The sequence below is a fragment of the Oreochromis niloticus genome, linkage group LG17, assembly GCF_001858045.2.
Source record: "Oreochromis niloticus isolate F11D_XX linkage group LG17, O_niloticus_UMD_NMBU, whole genome shotgun sequence".
NCBI classification, from domain to species: domain Eukaryota; kingdom Metazoa; phylum Chordata; class Actinopteri; order Cichliformes; family Cichlidae; genus Oreochromis; species Oreochromis niloticus.
The window spans coordinates 508,258-525,921 of record NC_031981.2 but is presented as its reverse complement, the minus strand read 5'-3'; the positions used below and the strand labels follow the sequence as shown (position 1 = coordinate 525,921).

General features: G+C 40.9%; 2 protein-coding genes across 2 annotated transcripts; both read left to right on the top strand.

The window, feature by feature from the left end:
- The first annotated feature begins 4,135 nt into the window (after positions 1–4,135).
- Positions 4,136–6,329, top strand: LOC100697370 (beta-2-microglobulin). Its single transcript, XM_003455636.5, has 3 exons — positions 4,136–4,296; positions 5,412–5,684; positions 5,856–6,329. Exons 1-3 carry the CDS (start codon positions 4,233–4,235, stop codon positions 5,867–5,869), a joined length of 351 nt encoding a protein of 116 aa, XP_003455684.1. The 5' UTR covers positions 4,136–4,232; the 3' UTR covers positions 5,870–6,329.
- A 4,894-nt stretch (positions 6,330–11,223) lies between these two features.
- Positions 11,224–13,930, top strand: LOC100698172 (beta-2-microglobulin). Its single transcript, XM_005460367.4, has 4 exons — positions 11,224–11,443; positions 11,823–12,095; positions 12,703–12,739; positions 12,994–13,930. Exons 1-3 carry the CDS (start codon positions 11,248–11,250, stop codon positions 12,714–12,716), a joined length of 483 nt encoding a protein of 160 aa, XP_005460424.1. The 5' UTR covers positions 11,224–11,247; the 3' UTR covers positions 12,717–12,739; positions 12,994–13,930.
- The last annotated feature ends 3,734 nt before the right edge of the window (positions 13,931–17,664 follow it).

Below are 17,664 nucleotides of genomic sequence, written 5' to 3'. Positions count from 1 at the left end.
AAACCTGACTGAAACTCTTCAAATAAGTCCAGCTGGGATAAACACATTAATTCAGGCCCTCTTTGATGTGATGTTCTTCTGCTTCCCTAGCAACTGTATCTATGGGAATGGTGTTCACTCTGTGTTGTAGCGTCCTGATGACACCTTGACAAAATGAAATCTTAAATACTGAAACGTATTCTTTGGTTTGTGGTACACGTGGACTTTAAAATGCCCCCCATTACTGATGAAACTCCCACAGTCTAAGAAGCCTAGCCTATCATTATTCATATAGTTGGGTTATTTAACATAATCCCTGGTTCTCTGACAACAGAGTGAGGTGTTTCACTATGGGTATCGCCTTGGCGTGACTGTAGAATATATATGAATATAATGGAAGTGCTGGGTATACAAGACCGGCCTAAGTCTTCTGTCAGAAAGACTGCAGTAGTCCAGGAGTTTGATTAACTGTCATTAATTAAGCTCCACAGAGGAATTGATTCTTCTGAAGAACATCAGAGCTTGCCAGGCTTAATCCAAATGCAGTGCAGCCATACGTGAACTTATTGTTGCAGAAGATACAGTACATGTGACTATGAGCATGGTTTTCTGGAAACAGAAACAGGCAATTCTGTAATTAGTAGAGTCAAAGATAACTAAGAAACGATCACAACACATCTACGCAACACAGCAATATTTTACCATGTCCACAAGGGGTCACTGTAGACCATAAGTTGGCTAAATAGCACATGTCTTACAAGTTGCTAGTAGTAAGGCAGGAACATGGCAAGCTAACAACAGTTAAACTAAACAATAAACAATAGAAAAATCCTTTAACCGCTGGATGTAATCATCACCGGAGATTCTGACCACTGCTATTAACTCTGTACTAAATAATTAAATAATCCTACCAACATGGTATCACTACACTGAGGCATAACTTTAACATTCACAAACAACTATAGCAATTGACATACCGGCTAACCTGTCAAAGGGAATAACACTTACAGGTTCATTAACGCACATGTAATCACACAAAACTGCGTTACAACTGCCGCTGCTCATTTTCCCTCTGCGTGCTGAGCACATGACCACTGATGCGCTTATTCCTTTTGGGTGCGCTTGATTCATGCCTCTAGACATCCTGAGGCCAAGACAGAGCAGGGAATTTGACCAGTGACCAACTGCAGAAGCTCCAATGACACCACAGGTATGTCCTAATTCCTAGGCTGCATCCTTCAGAGGCCGCATTTGAAGTCACATCCAGGTGACAAAGGCTGCTCTGAATGTGGCCAACAAATGTGTCCTCCTTTTCCCCAGATTTGAAGGATGGGTCGGGTGTATCCTTCGTGGCCCACCATATCCCAGAATTCATAGCGCGGCCCAGCCAATTCCAGTTTCCAACAATGGCGGCAGCTACTTAGTTTTAATATTACTCTTATTACTCTTTCTGGATCACAAATTAAACTTTGAAGATATTTTCATGTAGCTGTGTAAACTTCAAATATCTGCTCGGTTTATCAAGACATCACATATTTGCAAAAGTGCTGAGACGTCTGTTACCCACCAGCTCGATAGCTAGCCGGAAGCTCGAGGCTCACTAGAGCCCGGCGAGAACAACGAACTCCATCGTTTTCAGACCCCGCGGTGACACTGTATCATTTGTCCACAAGTCTTTCCTCCATGAACTAGAGGAGATGCAGACTGAGAGAGTGCTCCTGGTGTACTGTAAAATTCTGGAGACTGAACCTTGAACTTGGATTGGTTTGGTTATCCCTTCCAACACTTTCCTTCTCTTTGGGGGAGAAGAGGAGTTGTTTTATTGTGAAAGTCCGTGTCTCATGTGAGTGTATTCAGTTTTGCCTCCCTTGTCTCGTCAGTTACTTCCAGCTGTGTTCCCCCCCTGTGTGTAATCTCCCTGTGTTCTTCTGTGTGTATTTAAGTCGTGTCTTCTTATGTTGTAGTCGCTGGTCCATCTGTGAATCTACTGTGCTTCATCCGTGTGTTCTACCTGCTGTCTACCGTCATATGCCTCTGCTCACCCTCCTTCTTGTTCGTGTTTAGTAGTTTAGTTTTCCCAGTTCAGGTTATCTTTAGTTCTGTTTGCCGTTTTCAACTTGTGTTTTGTCTTACAGTAAACCTCCTTCGCACCTCCACGACTGCCTGCAATTGGATCCTCCTTTATTTTTCTCCACACGGCGCTTCCCACTCGCCGTGACAAGTCCTGTTGCTGAGGTTGGGTTCATCCTGTAATCTGTCATGAACTACTTCCACTGTTTCAATGGCTGGAGCACAAGTGAAGAGAGATGTAACATCATATGAGAAGAAACATTGCTCCCACTGAAAATGTTACCGTCAGATGAACAGAATCATCCTTTTGGGATTTCCAGCATGTTGTTGTTCACATTAAAGCAAATCTTAAGCCAAAGAGTTTTCACTTTGGTCAAATTTGTCTTTGTCACCTGTCCCATGAGTGCTGGTGCAATATTTACTAAAATTTTGCATAAATCAATGACACTGAGTCAAATGCCTTTTGTTTTTTTGTTTTTATACTGAGAGAAGTTCTGGAGACAGTCTTGCAGATCATACTATTATCTTATCTGGTAGTTAAAGTTTGGATTGCACAGCTGTGGACTTCTCTATGTCAGGGAGTGAAACACAATTCATTCAAAGTATATATTAGACACATGAAAAGAGGAAATATTTGTGATTGGCTATTGATGGGAAGATGCCGTGGTTTAGACTCAGCGCTCCCCGATTTGTTCTCCTCGTGATCCTTTGCCATGGAAATGCTCTTTGACCTCCAGTCCTGTGTGAGAAAACTCCTGCCTACCTTACAGTTGTTACCAGGCTACGCTCAACTCTGTCTGTCCCTCATAGTTAACCCTTCACACCGTGGGGTTAATGCTCGGATCCTTTTAATGAAGAGTGTATCAAATCTATTATCGGCATACATTCCAATTAATGTTAAAAAGAAACTGTCAAAAAACATATTTTTTATTTTTTACATTTAGTGTTCCAAGTGTTACCACAGATGTATAATCTGCTGTAAAACTGTCTTATAAACGCCAATCTGATGAAGCCAATCCAGGACAGCTGGGAGATGACCTCATATGCTCCACCCCGGACATGAAAGGAGAAAACAACAACCAACCAGCGCTAGTCTGTCCACAACACTGAATTCATGAAAATGAAACTAAAGTTAAAGATTTTTCACACAATAAAAACTAAAATAGGCGACAGGAAATTAACTAAAACCAAACTGAGCGCAAAACAAACGGAAAACTAATAGTGAGAACAGTTTGATTGATTAAAACATGAAATTATTTATTTATTCATTATTTTGTTTCTGTTGTAATATCAAATTTGGTGATTATGGCTTGTATCATGTAGATTTTCCTCAGACTCCCCCTGTTTGTGTGTAAATGAAGGAGATGCATTATTTGTCTTTTGAAAGTATGAATAAATGTAGAAGCTAGCACAAAATATACCAAATCATAAAGAAATAAGACTTACCGATTATGGTAAGTGGACTGGTTCTGATATAGCTCTTTTCTGCTCAACCTGAACAGTCAGAGTCCTTTAATACAACATGTATCAGTTTATACGAGCACCTTTTTCCTATGATTAAATGCTTTCTATCTAACATTCACACTCTGATGGATCGGAGACCAACCTGGGTTAGCAGCCAGGGATCAAACCACCAACCTTCTGATTAGGTAACCCGCTCTACCTTCTGCACTACAATCACCCTAAATTATGTCGAGCTGTCCAAAATTTTCCTGAACAAGTCACATACAAATTTGAAGAAATTAAAACCAAACCAAACCAGAATAAAACATTGGGGGAAAAGTTAAGAAAACAAAAAACAAGTGAAGAACAACAAGAAAAAGAAAACGGAATCTAAAAAGATGGAACTATGAATACTTTAGCATAAGACACATGGCAAAACTGTTTTTATTATTAACAACAATAATAACAGAATATCATAAATAATAGTTCTATGGAGATTAAAACTTCAGGTAGTTTCCAGGGAGGTTCCACATGTGCCTGTCATGAGTGAACGAAACCTCTTTACTGGGATTTTACCTAGTAACAGCATGAGAGAAATGAATGATTGGCCCGTGTGGCTGTGGGCTGTCTTACAGCGCTTGCATATCCTCACGCGCTCCACTTTTTTACTTTAGTTTAGCTTCGCGAGCAGGAGAGACAAACAGCTGTCAGAAGGCCGTGCGACTACAAAGACAGAAAACATGAAGGCTGTCCTGTGTTTGGCTGTTATTGCAGCTTTCTACTGCGCAGTGGAGGCGAAATACTGTAAGTACTTTTTTCAAAAAGTCTTCCTGAAATACTGAAGGTTAAGTCCTGTCATTTTACTGAACAGAATAAAAGTCTGGACTTCAAGTCAAATGGTTTCTATCCTTTATGGCTACGTGTAAATTTTAATCAGTTTGGTTAGTCTGTAAGTTTTACATCATATTTTTATGCGTTTTTCAACATAGACAAAACAAAGCAGTCAGGGAGGGGTTCGTCATAAGGTGCTTTGATTTGAGGGAAACAAAGCTGTGTTTATCGACTCTAAACATTTTCAGTCCAGAGACGATTCGTTTTTACTGGACAATAAAGTCCAATATAAGGAGAAAACCAGTCCATGGTGTTTTTACCAGAGTGGAATTCCCCCCCAGCTTTTTGGATTTGGTTTCGATTTCTTGTAAATGCTTAGAGCGCCCTCAGCTGGCTGCAGGATATTTTAATACATTTAATAAGGATTTGTCTTCTTACTATTTCTGTCCTTTCATTGCAAAAGTAATTACTTGGTTGTATTTGCTGATATTGTTAAGGACAATCCACTTTCACACTCGTCGAATGATTCAGTGTGAAAGCATCAGTATGTGAGCACGTCCCATTTTGTCAGGGGTAAATAAATTTGTCGTGTTGGGGATAAAAATACATTTACAGGTAACATATGGGCCACAAAACAAAAACAAGAAAGTCATTCAAACACCAATTCAGTTCTGTTTTCAGCAAGCGAGTCTTTTCATATTTATAGTCTAAGCCAGTGGTCCCCAACCCCCGGGCCACGGACCGGTCCGTGAGTCGTTTGGTACCGGCTGCAAGAGTTGAGGCTCGTGTGTGAAATTCATGGTTTTCAAGGTTTTTATCGTTAACTCGGTTTCCCTGGGTCTTTTCCTGTGTGTTATGAATAAATCTTCTTTTTTGGTACCGGTACTAGTTTTATTTTGTTGTATTTATCACCTCAAAGGCTGGTCCGTGAAAGTATTGTCAGATATAAACCGGTCCATGGCACAAAAAAGGTTGGGGACTGCTGGTCTAAAATAATCATAACAAAATTGGCCTCAGACAGGCTGCACCACTTATGAATACTGATCCCTGACTAAGGATATTACTTTCTCTTTCATTCTTGCCTTTAGCTCCACCAAAGACTCAGGTTTACAGCCGTAATCCTGGAGAGTATGGGAAGGAAAATGTCTTGATCTGCCACGTGAGTAATTTCCACCCCCCTGACATCACCATCACACTGCTGAAGAATGGGGTAGAAATTCCTGGTGCCAAGCAGACTGACCTGGTCTTCAACCAGGACTGGCACTTCCATCTGACCAAGCACGTCGCTTTTACACCAAAGGAAGGAGAAAACTACGCCTGCAAAGTCACTCATGGGCAAGACACAAAAACCTTTGGTTGGGGTGAGTTAAGATAGCCAAAACTGTCATAAGCATTATGTAGTAACCTCAAATTTAAAAAAATACAAAAGAAAATTAAACATGTTTAATACTTTTATAAATGAATCAGTGGTGAATTAAAATGTCTTTCTGTGCTTCTATGAAATGAATAACCTTAATATTTTCTCTTTACAGAGTCAAACATGTAAACACCAATGGGGACCAAAGAGTGTCGCATCTGATTCACACAGCTGCTGATCGGTCATATTGTCCCCGCTGTGGAACATCTATCCTTCCTGTACAATCAGAGTCCACCGTGTAGCGTCAGGTTTTTTTCTTCTCATCAGAATAATTATCAGTAACATATTAGGCAACAGTAATTTCTCAATATTATTTTGGTATGACTGTGAGTGATCTAGAGATTATGAAAATTTAGGGTGTCACTTTTTGCTAGTTTGCCTTTGACTAAGTGGATTTGCTCAGCTGTAATCACAAAAGCCTCGTTTGTTTCACCCTGTTGTAATATTTTTCCATATGTGAGGGGTTCTTGGCTATTATGCGATAAACTGTTTTTATACCTAAATGAGTTTCTCAAATGATAGAGTAATGGGTTATATGTAGGTGTGTATGTGTGTATACATGTAAAATAATAAAAATTCTTGAAAATTTCTGGTGCTTTTATTATTTTTTACAAAAACCCTAAAATGTATCCTTTTATACAGAAATATTGATTAATTTCTTTATGTTATGAAAACAAATGTGCTGTGTGTGTGTGTTCATCAGGCATAGGTCACGAGTTTGAGAGTCCTGTAAAGTGTCTCATGACAATCGTGAAAACGATCATTTGTGCGAGGCTTTGTAGTCCTGTAAAAACTGAAAAAAACTGATCTTCTCACATAGAAATGAACATGGTGAGCAGCAGCCAGGTGCTGCTGATTAAATGAACTGGATTCAGTGATGTACAGTGAGTGACCACCATCAGTAGCTGTGGCTCAAGAGATCATCTACTGATCGGGTTGGTGGATCAATCCCTGGCTTCTCCAGTATGCATACCAAAGTGTGAAGATGTGTTAATATTAGTTTGAAAGCACTTAGACAAAAAAGCATAGGAAAATTTGCTTGTATGAAAAGGTGTGAATGAGGTATATTGTGTAAAGCACCTTGAGTGCTCAAGCAGAGTAGAACCATTTTGCCATTTATCTATTTTGCAGAGGTTTCAGCAGTTTGGTGATCTGAAGCATTCAGGTGTGTTTACAACATATCACAATCTTCCAGGACTGGATGTCCTAGCAATTTCAGCCCAAGATCAAATCGGACAGTGCCCAGAGAAAATAAGAAACAAACCATGAGCTACAGCTCAGAAGTTAATGAGCCTATCCGGTCTTTGAGTGATGACGTGATGAATTCTGCCTCCGGGCCCAACGTACTCTGCATTTAATAAGGCTGTTGTGTTTTTAAACATGTTTTAATTTTTTGTATCTTTTTAATCTTTTTATCTATTTAATCTGAACAAGCCCCTAAAAACAGTCAGTGATCACTGTCAGCCTCTCTCGTTTTTCATCACCACTGTTCATTTTAAAGCTCAGTTTTTAAACCCTTACGATGTAACTACAGCCCAGCCCATGCAGCAGTATATAATGACTAACCTCGTATTGTGGATGGATTATCTCGGTTGTTCTCCTGACTGAAGTTTGGTCCGTTTACAGCATCCTGCCATGCGATTGCATTTGTCCCTAACCATCGGGAACCCTCACGTTAACTTTTATCAAGTGGAAAAAAGTTAGCGTTCATCCTCCAGCTTCACTGTGTTTATGCTATGCTAACATAGCTGTGTCGCTAGCAATCACGTAGCACATCATTATATACCAGCTAGCCCAACTTCAGTAACCCTACAAACGTCACTGCGGTTTAGTTTTCTGTCTTCATTTATGTTGGAAGTGATAGCAGAGCTGTACGTTTGAATGTTTCAGAAATCTCTCAGTCAGAACATGCTATATCATGTTTAGCTGGAAGCTAGCGAGCTAACTTCCTGCTAACTTCTAACTCCGTTAAATGTAATAAATCCTGTTTTCATGGATGCCTGGATGTTAAACTTAATTGTTACACCTGGTAAAGCAGCAACGCTGATCATTTTATTAAAGATGAAAGAATTTAGACAGTTTTTAACTCTCAGTGATGCCGCAGTGTTCGTTTGACTTTAGGACCTGCAGCGGAGTTTGGGCCGAGACATGGCTAATGATGTCAGACTTAAAGACCGGATAGAAAGAGGTTGAGCAAGTCTAGCTTGTGGACAGATGACACCAAAGTGAAGATGTCTGGCAATAATTCACAGCACCACATGTGGGAAAGAGCAAACACTTCATACCATCAAACTCGGTGGTGGAAGAGTGATGAGGTGGACTTGTTTTATAGAAGAGGGGCCTGAGCCTTGTAGTCACTGAGTCAATTATGAAATCTGTTGTTTACCAAAACATTCCAGAGTCGAGCGTGAGGCCAAAGCCCAGCTGAAAAGGGTCACGCAACATGACCTCATTCACTAATATTTGTGTAGAAATTTACTTCATCTGCACAAAACCAACTGCATACATCTAATTACCATCAGATTCAATAAACACGCAGGCTGATCGATTTTGTCGATCAAATCAAAACGAGTGACTTACGAGATGAGTCATATTGAATGTGCTAATTCTGACGGTAACGACCACTAAATCACTGCGATTTTCCAGAATAATTAGCTCACACAACTTTCAGCTGGTCGTATTTTTTGAAACTGGGCTTCTTTGACACCTGGAATTGAACCTTACAATATAAAACGCCTTGAGGTGACTGTTGTAGTGATTTGGCGCTATATAAATAACATTGAATTAAATTGAAAATTGCCTGTTTACAAAGAACTTCTATTGTCCAAATTTGCCATAGGATATAATTAATAGTTGTGACAGTCAACACAGAAAGGTTCAGATATTTTCACTGCGCATGTTTGAGCTTTATTTTTTAATTTCCTAAAAAATAATTTACTGAACACAATTCAGTGAGTTATATACTGAACTTAGAGGACAGAAACAAAGTATGGATCCTGTCACAACGGTATCAGTCCAAAACCAACACCAGTGTTGGTACTGATGCTATTGATATCTGGATTGATCCGCCCACCTCTAGAGTCTAATCAAGATTAGTTGTGGTGATATAGGGACTTCCTTCAGAGGAAAGCAGCACCCTCTCCATTTTCATTTGTGCCTCAAAATAAAGAAAAAAAAGTGTATATCAAATGTTAATATAGAAAAAGAAACAAAGACTAACAGACAGTGAGAGAGAAACTCATTGCAATGAGAAACACAGACTGTTCAGCTCCACCCGTGGGTTCACGATAGAGCTCGTATTTTAGATAAAGTAATGAGATACTTTTACATTTGTTTGTAGAGTACAAATAAAGAAAATATTGATGCCATTCTGTCACTGAATCGTCCACAGTCATATTTTCATATAGTCCAAATACCTAAACTAGCTTTTTATGATAACATACAAATCTTCTGCAGGTCCCAAAGTCAAACGAACACTGTGGCATCACTGAGAGTTACAAACTGTCTAAAGTCTTTCATCTTTAATAAAATGATCAGCGTTGCTGCTTTACCAGGTGTAACAATTAAGTTTAACATCCAGGCATCCATGAAAACAGGATTTATTACATTTAACAGAGTTAGAAGTTAGCAGGAAGTTAGCTCGCTAGCTTCCACCTAAACATGATATAGCATGTTCTGACTGAGAGATTTCTGGAAAAATGAAAACGTACAGCTCTGCTATCACTTCCAACATAAATGAAGACAGAAAACTAAACAGCAGTGACGTTTGTAGGGTTACTGAAGTTGGGCTAGCTGCTATATAATGATGTGCTACGTGATCGCTAGCGACACAGCTATGTTAGCATAGCATAAACACAGTGAAGCTGGAGGATGAACGCTAACTTTTTTCCACTCGATAAAAGTTAACGTGAGGGTTCCCGATGGTTAGGGACAAATGCAATCGCATGGCAGGATGCTGTAAACGGACCAAACTTCAGTCAGGAGAACAACTGAGATAATCCATCCACAATACGAGGTTAGTCATTAATATACTGCTGCATGGGCTGGGCTGTAGTTACATCTAAGGGTTTAAAAACTGAGCTTTAAATTATTAGCAGTAATAAAAACCGACAGAAGCTGACAGTGATCACTGACTGTTTTTATGGGCTTGTTGAGAATAAATAGAACAAGATACAAAGAATTAAAATACGTTAAAAACACAACAGCCTTATTAAATGCAGAGTACGTTGGGCCTGGAAGGCAGCAGAGCACATCACTGGCATGAGGCTTCCTGCCATGAAGGACATTTATCTTCAGCGATGCCTCCGCAAAGCACACAGCATCATCAAGGACCACAGCCACCCAGCACATCAGCTCTTCTCCTTGTTACCATCTGGCAGACGTTACAGGAGTCTGTCTGCTCGCACTACAAGACTTAAAAACAGTTTTTACCGTCAAGCCATACGACACCTCAACCACAACACTTAAACACACACACCACACTCCACAGATGCACTCAGAATCTGTCCTACAGTTTCACAGGTACATTGTACACTCTGCACTGGTCACTTCACTCTTATTAGTATTTAAACAAATAAAAACCTTACTCTGTGCAATACTGTACTAACTGCCACTCAAAATTTTGTACTGTTCAGTTTGTACTGCTGCTCACTCCTGCCACTTTATCTCATGTGCAATATCCCATTTGCGCTCCCCCAGCCCACAATTGTGTTTATATTATTTTCTTTATCTGTAATTAAATAAAATAAATAAATAATAAGTAATTAAAAGACATAAAATAAAATACAATTCTAACCTAGGGGTTTTCTAAAAGCTTTAGTTCATTAACCATATGATACAGATCCACAGCTTGTTTTTGTCCATAAACTTGAGATAAGAAGAGCCAGAGTTCTCTGTGAAAAGTGAAAAAGGACGGCTTTGTTGTCAGAAATCGACATTTATGAATGAAGAATTTACCCATAATAATGATCACGTTTAAGACATTTTCAAGTTTCTTTTTTTCTTAGAGATCCAAAAATAATTTCTAGAAAATTCACGTAAGTTTGGAATCTTTGGGGAAAGCCAGTAGTGTACATCATCCCACGGGACTTCACAGTATATACACAGGTAAAATAAATGTTCTGTCATTCAATATTCCCATCACAGAAAGAACAAGAGTTATTATCAGCAGCAAAACGATGTGTGGGAAATTCTTTGGAAGGGTAAACACCTGAGAGGATTTTGTAAGGTCTGTCAATAAAGTACAAAGCAGTGATTCCGGCAGCCATCTCAAACATGGCGGCCTATTTGCTCAAACGACAGTGAACAACAACATGTCGGAGTAAATTCCGCCTAGCAACATGACGTTTGGAGGTTCCTATTGGTAGAATTATAGGCACGTGTCGTCTTGTCACGAGTTTGTGCTGCTTGTGTTTTATAAACGGCGCGTCAAAACATGGTTTTGGTGGGCGGGGTTACAGCTCCCTTGTTTGTCAGTTAGCATTAGCACTGCCTGGACGTCCCGGTGTATGTTAGCTAACACTCCCGATGTGAACCGTTTCACTTTCGGTGTGGATCGTGACGCACTGTTGTCTTCTCTCTTAGTCGAGCGAATCTCCAAGAGCGATATATCGAGTCGGTCTGTGGGTGAAACAATGAAGACGTTTGTGTTCCTCGCCGTCGTCCTTCTGCTGGGACTCACGGATCTGTCGGCAGCCAAGAACTGTAAGTGATCTCCGGTAACTGAACGTGTTCGTGTTTCCGAAATGGCCCGATGTTATCAGACGGAAGGCCCTCGGGCCCAGTGAAAGCAAAACGACTTTAAAGGCAGTAAAGTGGAATCTCTGGGAAATGGCAAACAGTAACATACTAACAGTACTTACAGTACTAAACGATTGATAACTTGTACTTAAAAGCGCTGTAACGTTTTACGAGTACTGCAAGTACTTCCTTGTTTGGCTGTTCTACATGACACACTGTGACGCAGATAATTGCCGTGTTTATATTTAATAAGTTGGTGGAATCTAAATTAATATTTATCATCTGGATTAAATTATTGTCTTTATTTCATCTGTAAGTAAGTGACTGTTTTTGTGTTTGCCAGCTTCACCCAAGGTTCAGGTGTACACCCGCTCCCCCGGACAGTACGGGACCGCCAACACCCTCATCTGCCATGTCAGTGGATTCCATCCTCCTGAAATCACCATTGAGCTGCTCAAGAATGACAAAGTGATACCGGGCTCTCAGCAGACCGACCTGGCCTTTGAAGAGAACTGGCACTACCACATGACCAAGCATGTGCCTTTCACCCCAACCAAGGAGGATGTGTTCAGCTGCAGAGTAACTCACACGGGGACAAAGAGGACATATATTTGGGGTATGAGTGTTTTTCAGTGTGTCTGTGTGTACTTGTTGTGTCACAGGTCACAGTACTTGTAAAGATGTACGAGGTTAGAAAATATTCTGCTAAATTTTCTTAGTTCTGTATTTTAGTTTAGTTTTGTACACATATATTATCTATATTTATATATTTATTTCTTATTTCAGATCATGTATTTTATTACATTGACTAACATTGTTTACAATAAACAAAAGTATGGAATAAAAAGCAGTTCAGAAACAGAACAATTACAGAACATAGAACATTTGTGCAAGTTCTTAATACTCCATTCAACACTCATTCATATTAAAAACATCATGAAAAGAAACACGTAGTCATTCAAACACTCATTAACAAACAAGCCAATAAGAACAAATTTGTGGTCTTTGACTCAGATGTTGTCCTCTTGTAAAAACACATTTTATATTTTCAAAGAGACGCTGAAATGTTTTTACAAATGCATTATGTTTCATCAGTCAACAGTTGCCTGGTTTAAAGACCATATTGATGTTTTTATTTGAAATTGTTGCTGTTTGTAACAGGCAGGGAGCAACACAGGCCAGATCAGAGCTAGCATAAACATGTTTTAAATGTCTCATTTCAGAGGCAGATATGTAAGTTCTACATGTGTCCAGCTCCAGGTATGTATGTGCTCATCAGTATTCATACTTCATTATTATTACATTATATTGTTGTGGTGGAGGAGTGTGGCTTGTGTCTCAGCTGCAGAGCTGTGTCTGACAGCAGGGAAGCTACAGTGAAATCATAGCAGTGTGTTTGCAACCGTGCCAGCCACCTTCCCCTGAATCCGCTGCAGCTGACCCACAAAGCACATCCCAAGTGTGCAGGAACGGAGTGATAGACAATGTTTTTATTATGTTTGTGGTCCCCACAGGTCTGCTCAGCAGGATGAAGAAGATTGGAATATTTCTGGAATCTTGAAAATGTCTAAAGTAATAGATTTGATTATGCAACCGTTTGAGCTTCACAAAATGAAAACACTGGACTTCCATGGCCTCAGACAGCAACCATCCTTCAGGTTCATTTGTTTCTTTGACACACAGAGCCACAGCAGCGTGCGTTAAACCACTCGATTTTGTGTTTGCTGTCAAAAGTGAACACAAAGTATCAACATCGACAGCAGGCATCATGTCTGAAACGTGCCCAGCTTACTCCAGTCATGTAGCTGAAATCCAAATGTTCCCTGAGGCCAAACTAAATGTATTCTCTGTGCCTTATTCTCTTAAAACAGCTAGAAGACAGAATAACCCCATAACTACACTTTGCCTTTAACACATCCAGAACATGTGTGAAGCATCTGATTTGAAGTTATCTCGAATGATGAGTTTTGGCATCTGCTGTGAAACGTCTGGATGTGTGTTTCCTACTAGGAAACACACATCCAGGTGGTGTCCGTGGGTGTGGTTGTCCATGGAAAAGTGCAGAAGTTTTGAGGATTTGATTAGTTATTCTTCAGAAAAATATTCCTTTAGGAATCTTGTGGTGATCTGAATATCGACTTTGTGGTGGTGGTGAAACTGAAGTGTTTGCATTGCTCTGTGATTTTTAAGGTAAATCTATACAGGCTAAAGACTTTCATATTAATGTTGTAATAAGGTAATCCATGTAAATATGTGATCAATTTGAAAATGTTTATTTTACAAAAACATGCTTTGTTGTAAATGTACGACAGAGAATGACTCCAAATGTGACCGTTTGCTTGAATTGTTTGTTTGTAACATCACAAGTTTATTAAGTTAACCAGACGGTTCCTGTTTGTTCTGACATATTTTATTCAAAATAAAACTATATTGGTTTAATTCACATTGGAAGTCCAGCTGTGCACAGCGAGTTATTATAATAGTGACGTTAAACTGTGTCGTGTGACCTGGGGTAGAAGAAGTCCTCCCCTCGCCGCCTCCACGTCTCAGCTAAGAGAGGTTTTAAGGTCCTAATATCCAACCTCATAATCTGCTAATAATAAAGCATTTTATTCTTAAGCAAAGACGAATCAAAATATACATTTGTTCACTGTATAAATGAGAAATCGAGTGAGAAAATGGGGTGACAGTGATTCTAAGTACTGTTAACGGGTGGAGCTGGTGGGTTTGTGCATGGCTGCTCATTTTTCTTAATGGGTTAGCAGGCAAGGCAGCTGGATGAGTTCGGACTGAGCGAGTCCCCTCACCTGCATCAACTACACTCTGCATACTTACTGGGTCACACTCGTACGGTCAGGACTTTTTAAAATCAGAGTCAAATCCAACTTCCTGTATGGGGTTGTGGCCCTGCAGGTGATACATTCTGTATGTTTGAAGCTTTATTTGATCTAGAAATGAAACTTGAATTCTTCCGTACATAAGACTGGTCGTTGTTTCTCACCACTAACTGGTTTGCATTTAATTCTCAATTCACTAGAGAATCCAGGAGGATTCCAAGAAGTACATAAAAGTCTGATGCTTCAGTCTATTCACGGATCATTTCTTATATTTGGGGAGACGTATTTTTTCACACTTTATTGACTTTTTGGTGTAAAAAGGAGACGGTGTAACATCTCCACAGAGGAATCTGGAAATGACACATTTGGATCTAAATTCAGACAGAAATTCACCGAAACAATCGAGGTGGATTAAACTTTTTGATAGGAACAAAAGTTCTTTATAAGATTTAACTACAAGAATAGAAACAGCTGTTCTTACTGACGGGCCTCGTTTTTCCAGTGAGGGAGACCCCCACCCGCCCCACTGCCTCCACTAAAAGCAGCAGAGCATTGTGCACCTCCTCTCCACCTGTGACCTCACGATCCACCTGCCGTAGGCAGAGTCTGGGCTCCTCCGTAAACATGACGTTGCTCCATGTGTTCAGGTTGCAGGACAGATGATGGCGACACCAGCACATCAGTGTGAGGGGCGGGCTTCCTGAAGTCTGGCCTGAGGTATCGGAAACTCCAAACAAGAGTCAATAACATAATAAGCTGTTTGACACTGGCAGAGAATATTTTATATATAAAGTTTATAATAATATAATATAAGGATTATTATAAAGTTTTTACTGGGCACAACCTGCATACTCAGCTCTGCTGGTCAACCCACAAATGTCAAATCAAATCAAATCAAATCACTTTTATTGTCACGTCACATGTGCAGGTACACTGGTACAGTACATGTGAGTGAAATTCTTGTGTGCGAGCTTCACAAGCAACAGAGTTGTGCAAAAAATACAATAACGTAAAACAAGAAAAATATAAAAATGGCTAATCTAAAAAGTAATAAATATGTGTACAATATATAAAGGTATATACATTACTGAACGTGTGTACTAAATATGTTTTTCTACGTGTGTGTGTGTGTGTGTGTGTGTGAGTGTGTATATAGTGTGTATATACATGTTTTACAAATGAAATAAGTAAACAATAAAATATGTAAAATATACAGAGGTTGGTATGTGCAAAACAGTGGCATTAATGTACAGTGTGGAGTGCATAATGTTGAAGTTCCAGTAGTGAGGGTGAGGTGTCTATGACGTGTTCAGCAGTCTGATGGCCTGGTGGAAAAAGCTGTCTCTCAGTCTGCTGGTTCGGGACCGGATGCTGCAGAACCTCCTTCCTGATGGAAGTAGTCTGAACAGTTTGTGGCTGGGGTGACTGGAGTCCTTGATGATCCTCCCCGCTTTCCTCAGGCACCGCTTCCTGTAGATGTCCTGGAGGGAGGGAAGCTCACCTCCAATTATCCGTTCAGCACACCGCACTACTCTCTGGAGAGCTTTACGGTTGTAGGCGGTGCTGTTGCCATACCAGGTGGTGATGCATCCAGTGAGGATGCTCTCAATGGCACAGCGATAGAAGGTCCTGAGGATGTGGGGGCTCATGCCGAATCTTTTCAGTCTCCTGAGAAAGAAGAGGCGCTGCTGCGCCTTCTTCACTGTCTTGTTTATGTGTACTGACCACGTAAGATCCTCAGCCAGATGTACACCAAGGAAGCGGAAGCTGCTCACTCTCTCCACAGCGGCGTCGTTGATGGTGATGGGGGTGTGTACTCCTCTGCACCTCCGGAAGTCCACTATCAACTCCTTTGTCTTTGCGACGTTGAGGGTGAGATGGTTGTCTTGACACCAGTGGGTCAGGGCGCTGACCTCCTCCCTGTAGGCCGTCTCATCACCGTTGGTGATAAGACCCACCACTGTAGTGTCGTCCGCAAACTTCACAATGATGTTGGAGTTGCTAGTGGCCGTGCAGTCGTAGGTGTAGAGTGAGTACAGGAGAGGGCTCAGTACACACCCCTGTGGAGCACCAGTGTTCAGTGTGATGGGGGATGAGGTGGTGCTGCCCAGCCTGACCACTTGGCGTCTGTCAGACAGGAAGTTAAGGATCCAGCTGCAGAGGGAGCTGCTCAGTCCTAGATCCTGCAGTTTCCTGTCCAGCTTCGAGGGAACGATGGTGTTGAATGCTGAGCTGTAATCTACAAACAGCATTCTCACATACATGTCTCTCTTCTCCAGGTGTGAGAGGGCAGCATGGAGTGTCAGGGCTATGGCATCATCAGTGGATCTATTGTGGCGGTATGCGAACTGTAGAGGGTCCAGTGAGTCGGGTAGTGCGGAGCAGATGAAGTCCCTGACCAGCTTCTCGAAGCATTTGCTCACGATGGGGGTCAGGGCTACAGGTCGCCAGTCGTTCAATGATGAGATGGTGGAGGATTTGGGTACCTGGACGATGGTGGCCATTTTGAAGCAGGCTGGGACTACAGACAGAGAGAGGGAAAGGTTGAAGATGTGTGTAAACACTCCAGCCAGCTGAGCCGCGCATGACTTGAGGACGCGGCCGGGAATCCCGTCCGGACCAGTAGCTTTGCGTGGGTTCACTCTCCTGAAGTACTTCCGCACATCCTCCTCAGACACAGTGTGCGCACTGACGTCATCCGCGGTGCGCACACTGTCCGGTCTCATGGTGTTCGCTGTGTCGAATCTAGCGTAGAATACGTTTAGATCCTCACACAGAGAGGCCGTGGTCTGCGGTGTGCTGGTTTTCCAGCACACCGCAATGTGGCACCAATCATTCAGAAATAAACAGCTATGAGGTTCACTGCCAGTCAGTGTTATTATAACAAAGAAAGAGTTGACCAAACAAAAATATCCTTACTTATTGTGTAAGTTTACATATATATACAATTAAATTACTGTGTGTAAATGATATTAAATCTAATTTATGTGTGTGTGAAGCGTCGTAGCAGAGCCCTGCGTGCGATTATTTTCTACTGCATTTCTGACCATTAGCGTTTCCTGCACAAACCCACAGCAGGACTCTGCTTCATGGTTTTACTGGACGGTGTTACTGCAGTAATGAATGCCTGAGGTTTTAAAAGCGCTCTGATGTGATTTATTGTATGTTTACTGTTAATTATATCAACATAATATGAACTGTTAGCTATCACACAGCAGCAGCTCTTATTCCAGGGGAATTTCTAATTTTCCTAACAGCAAAAACATACTATGTAGTATGGCAGTACTGCAGTAACAGAAGTGACTGTAGGATGAGAATCAGAAATGTTCAGCCATTTTTATGTTTGCT

Excerpts from the sequence above, each read along its gene's own strand:
- LOC100697370 (XM_003455636.5), top strand. The coding sequence starts at position 4,233 with ATGAAGGCTGTCCTGTGTTTGGCTGTTATTGCAGCTTTCTACTGCGCA. Across the intron at positions 4,297-5,411 it reads CGCAGTGGAGGCGAAATACT|CTCCACCAAAGACTCAGGTT; the intron begins GTAAGTACTTTT and ends TCTTGCCTTTAG.
- LOC100698172 (XM_005460367.4), top strand. The coding sequence starts at position 11,248 with ATGTTAGCTAACACTCCCGATGTGAACCGTTTCACTTTCGGTGTGGAT. Across the intron at positions 11,444-11,822 it reads TCTGTCGGCAGCCAAGAACT|CTTCACCCAAGGTTCAGGTG; the intron begins GTAAGTGATCTC and ends TGTGTTTGCCAG.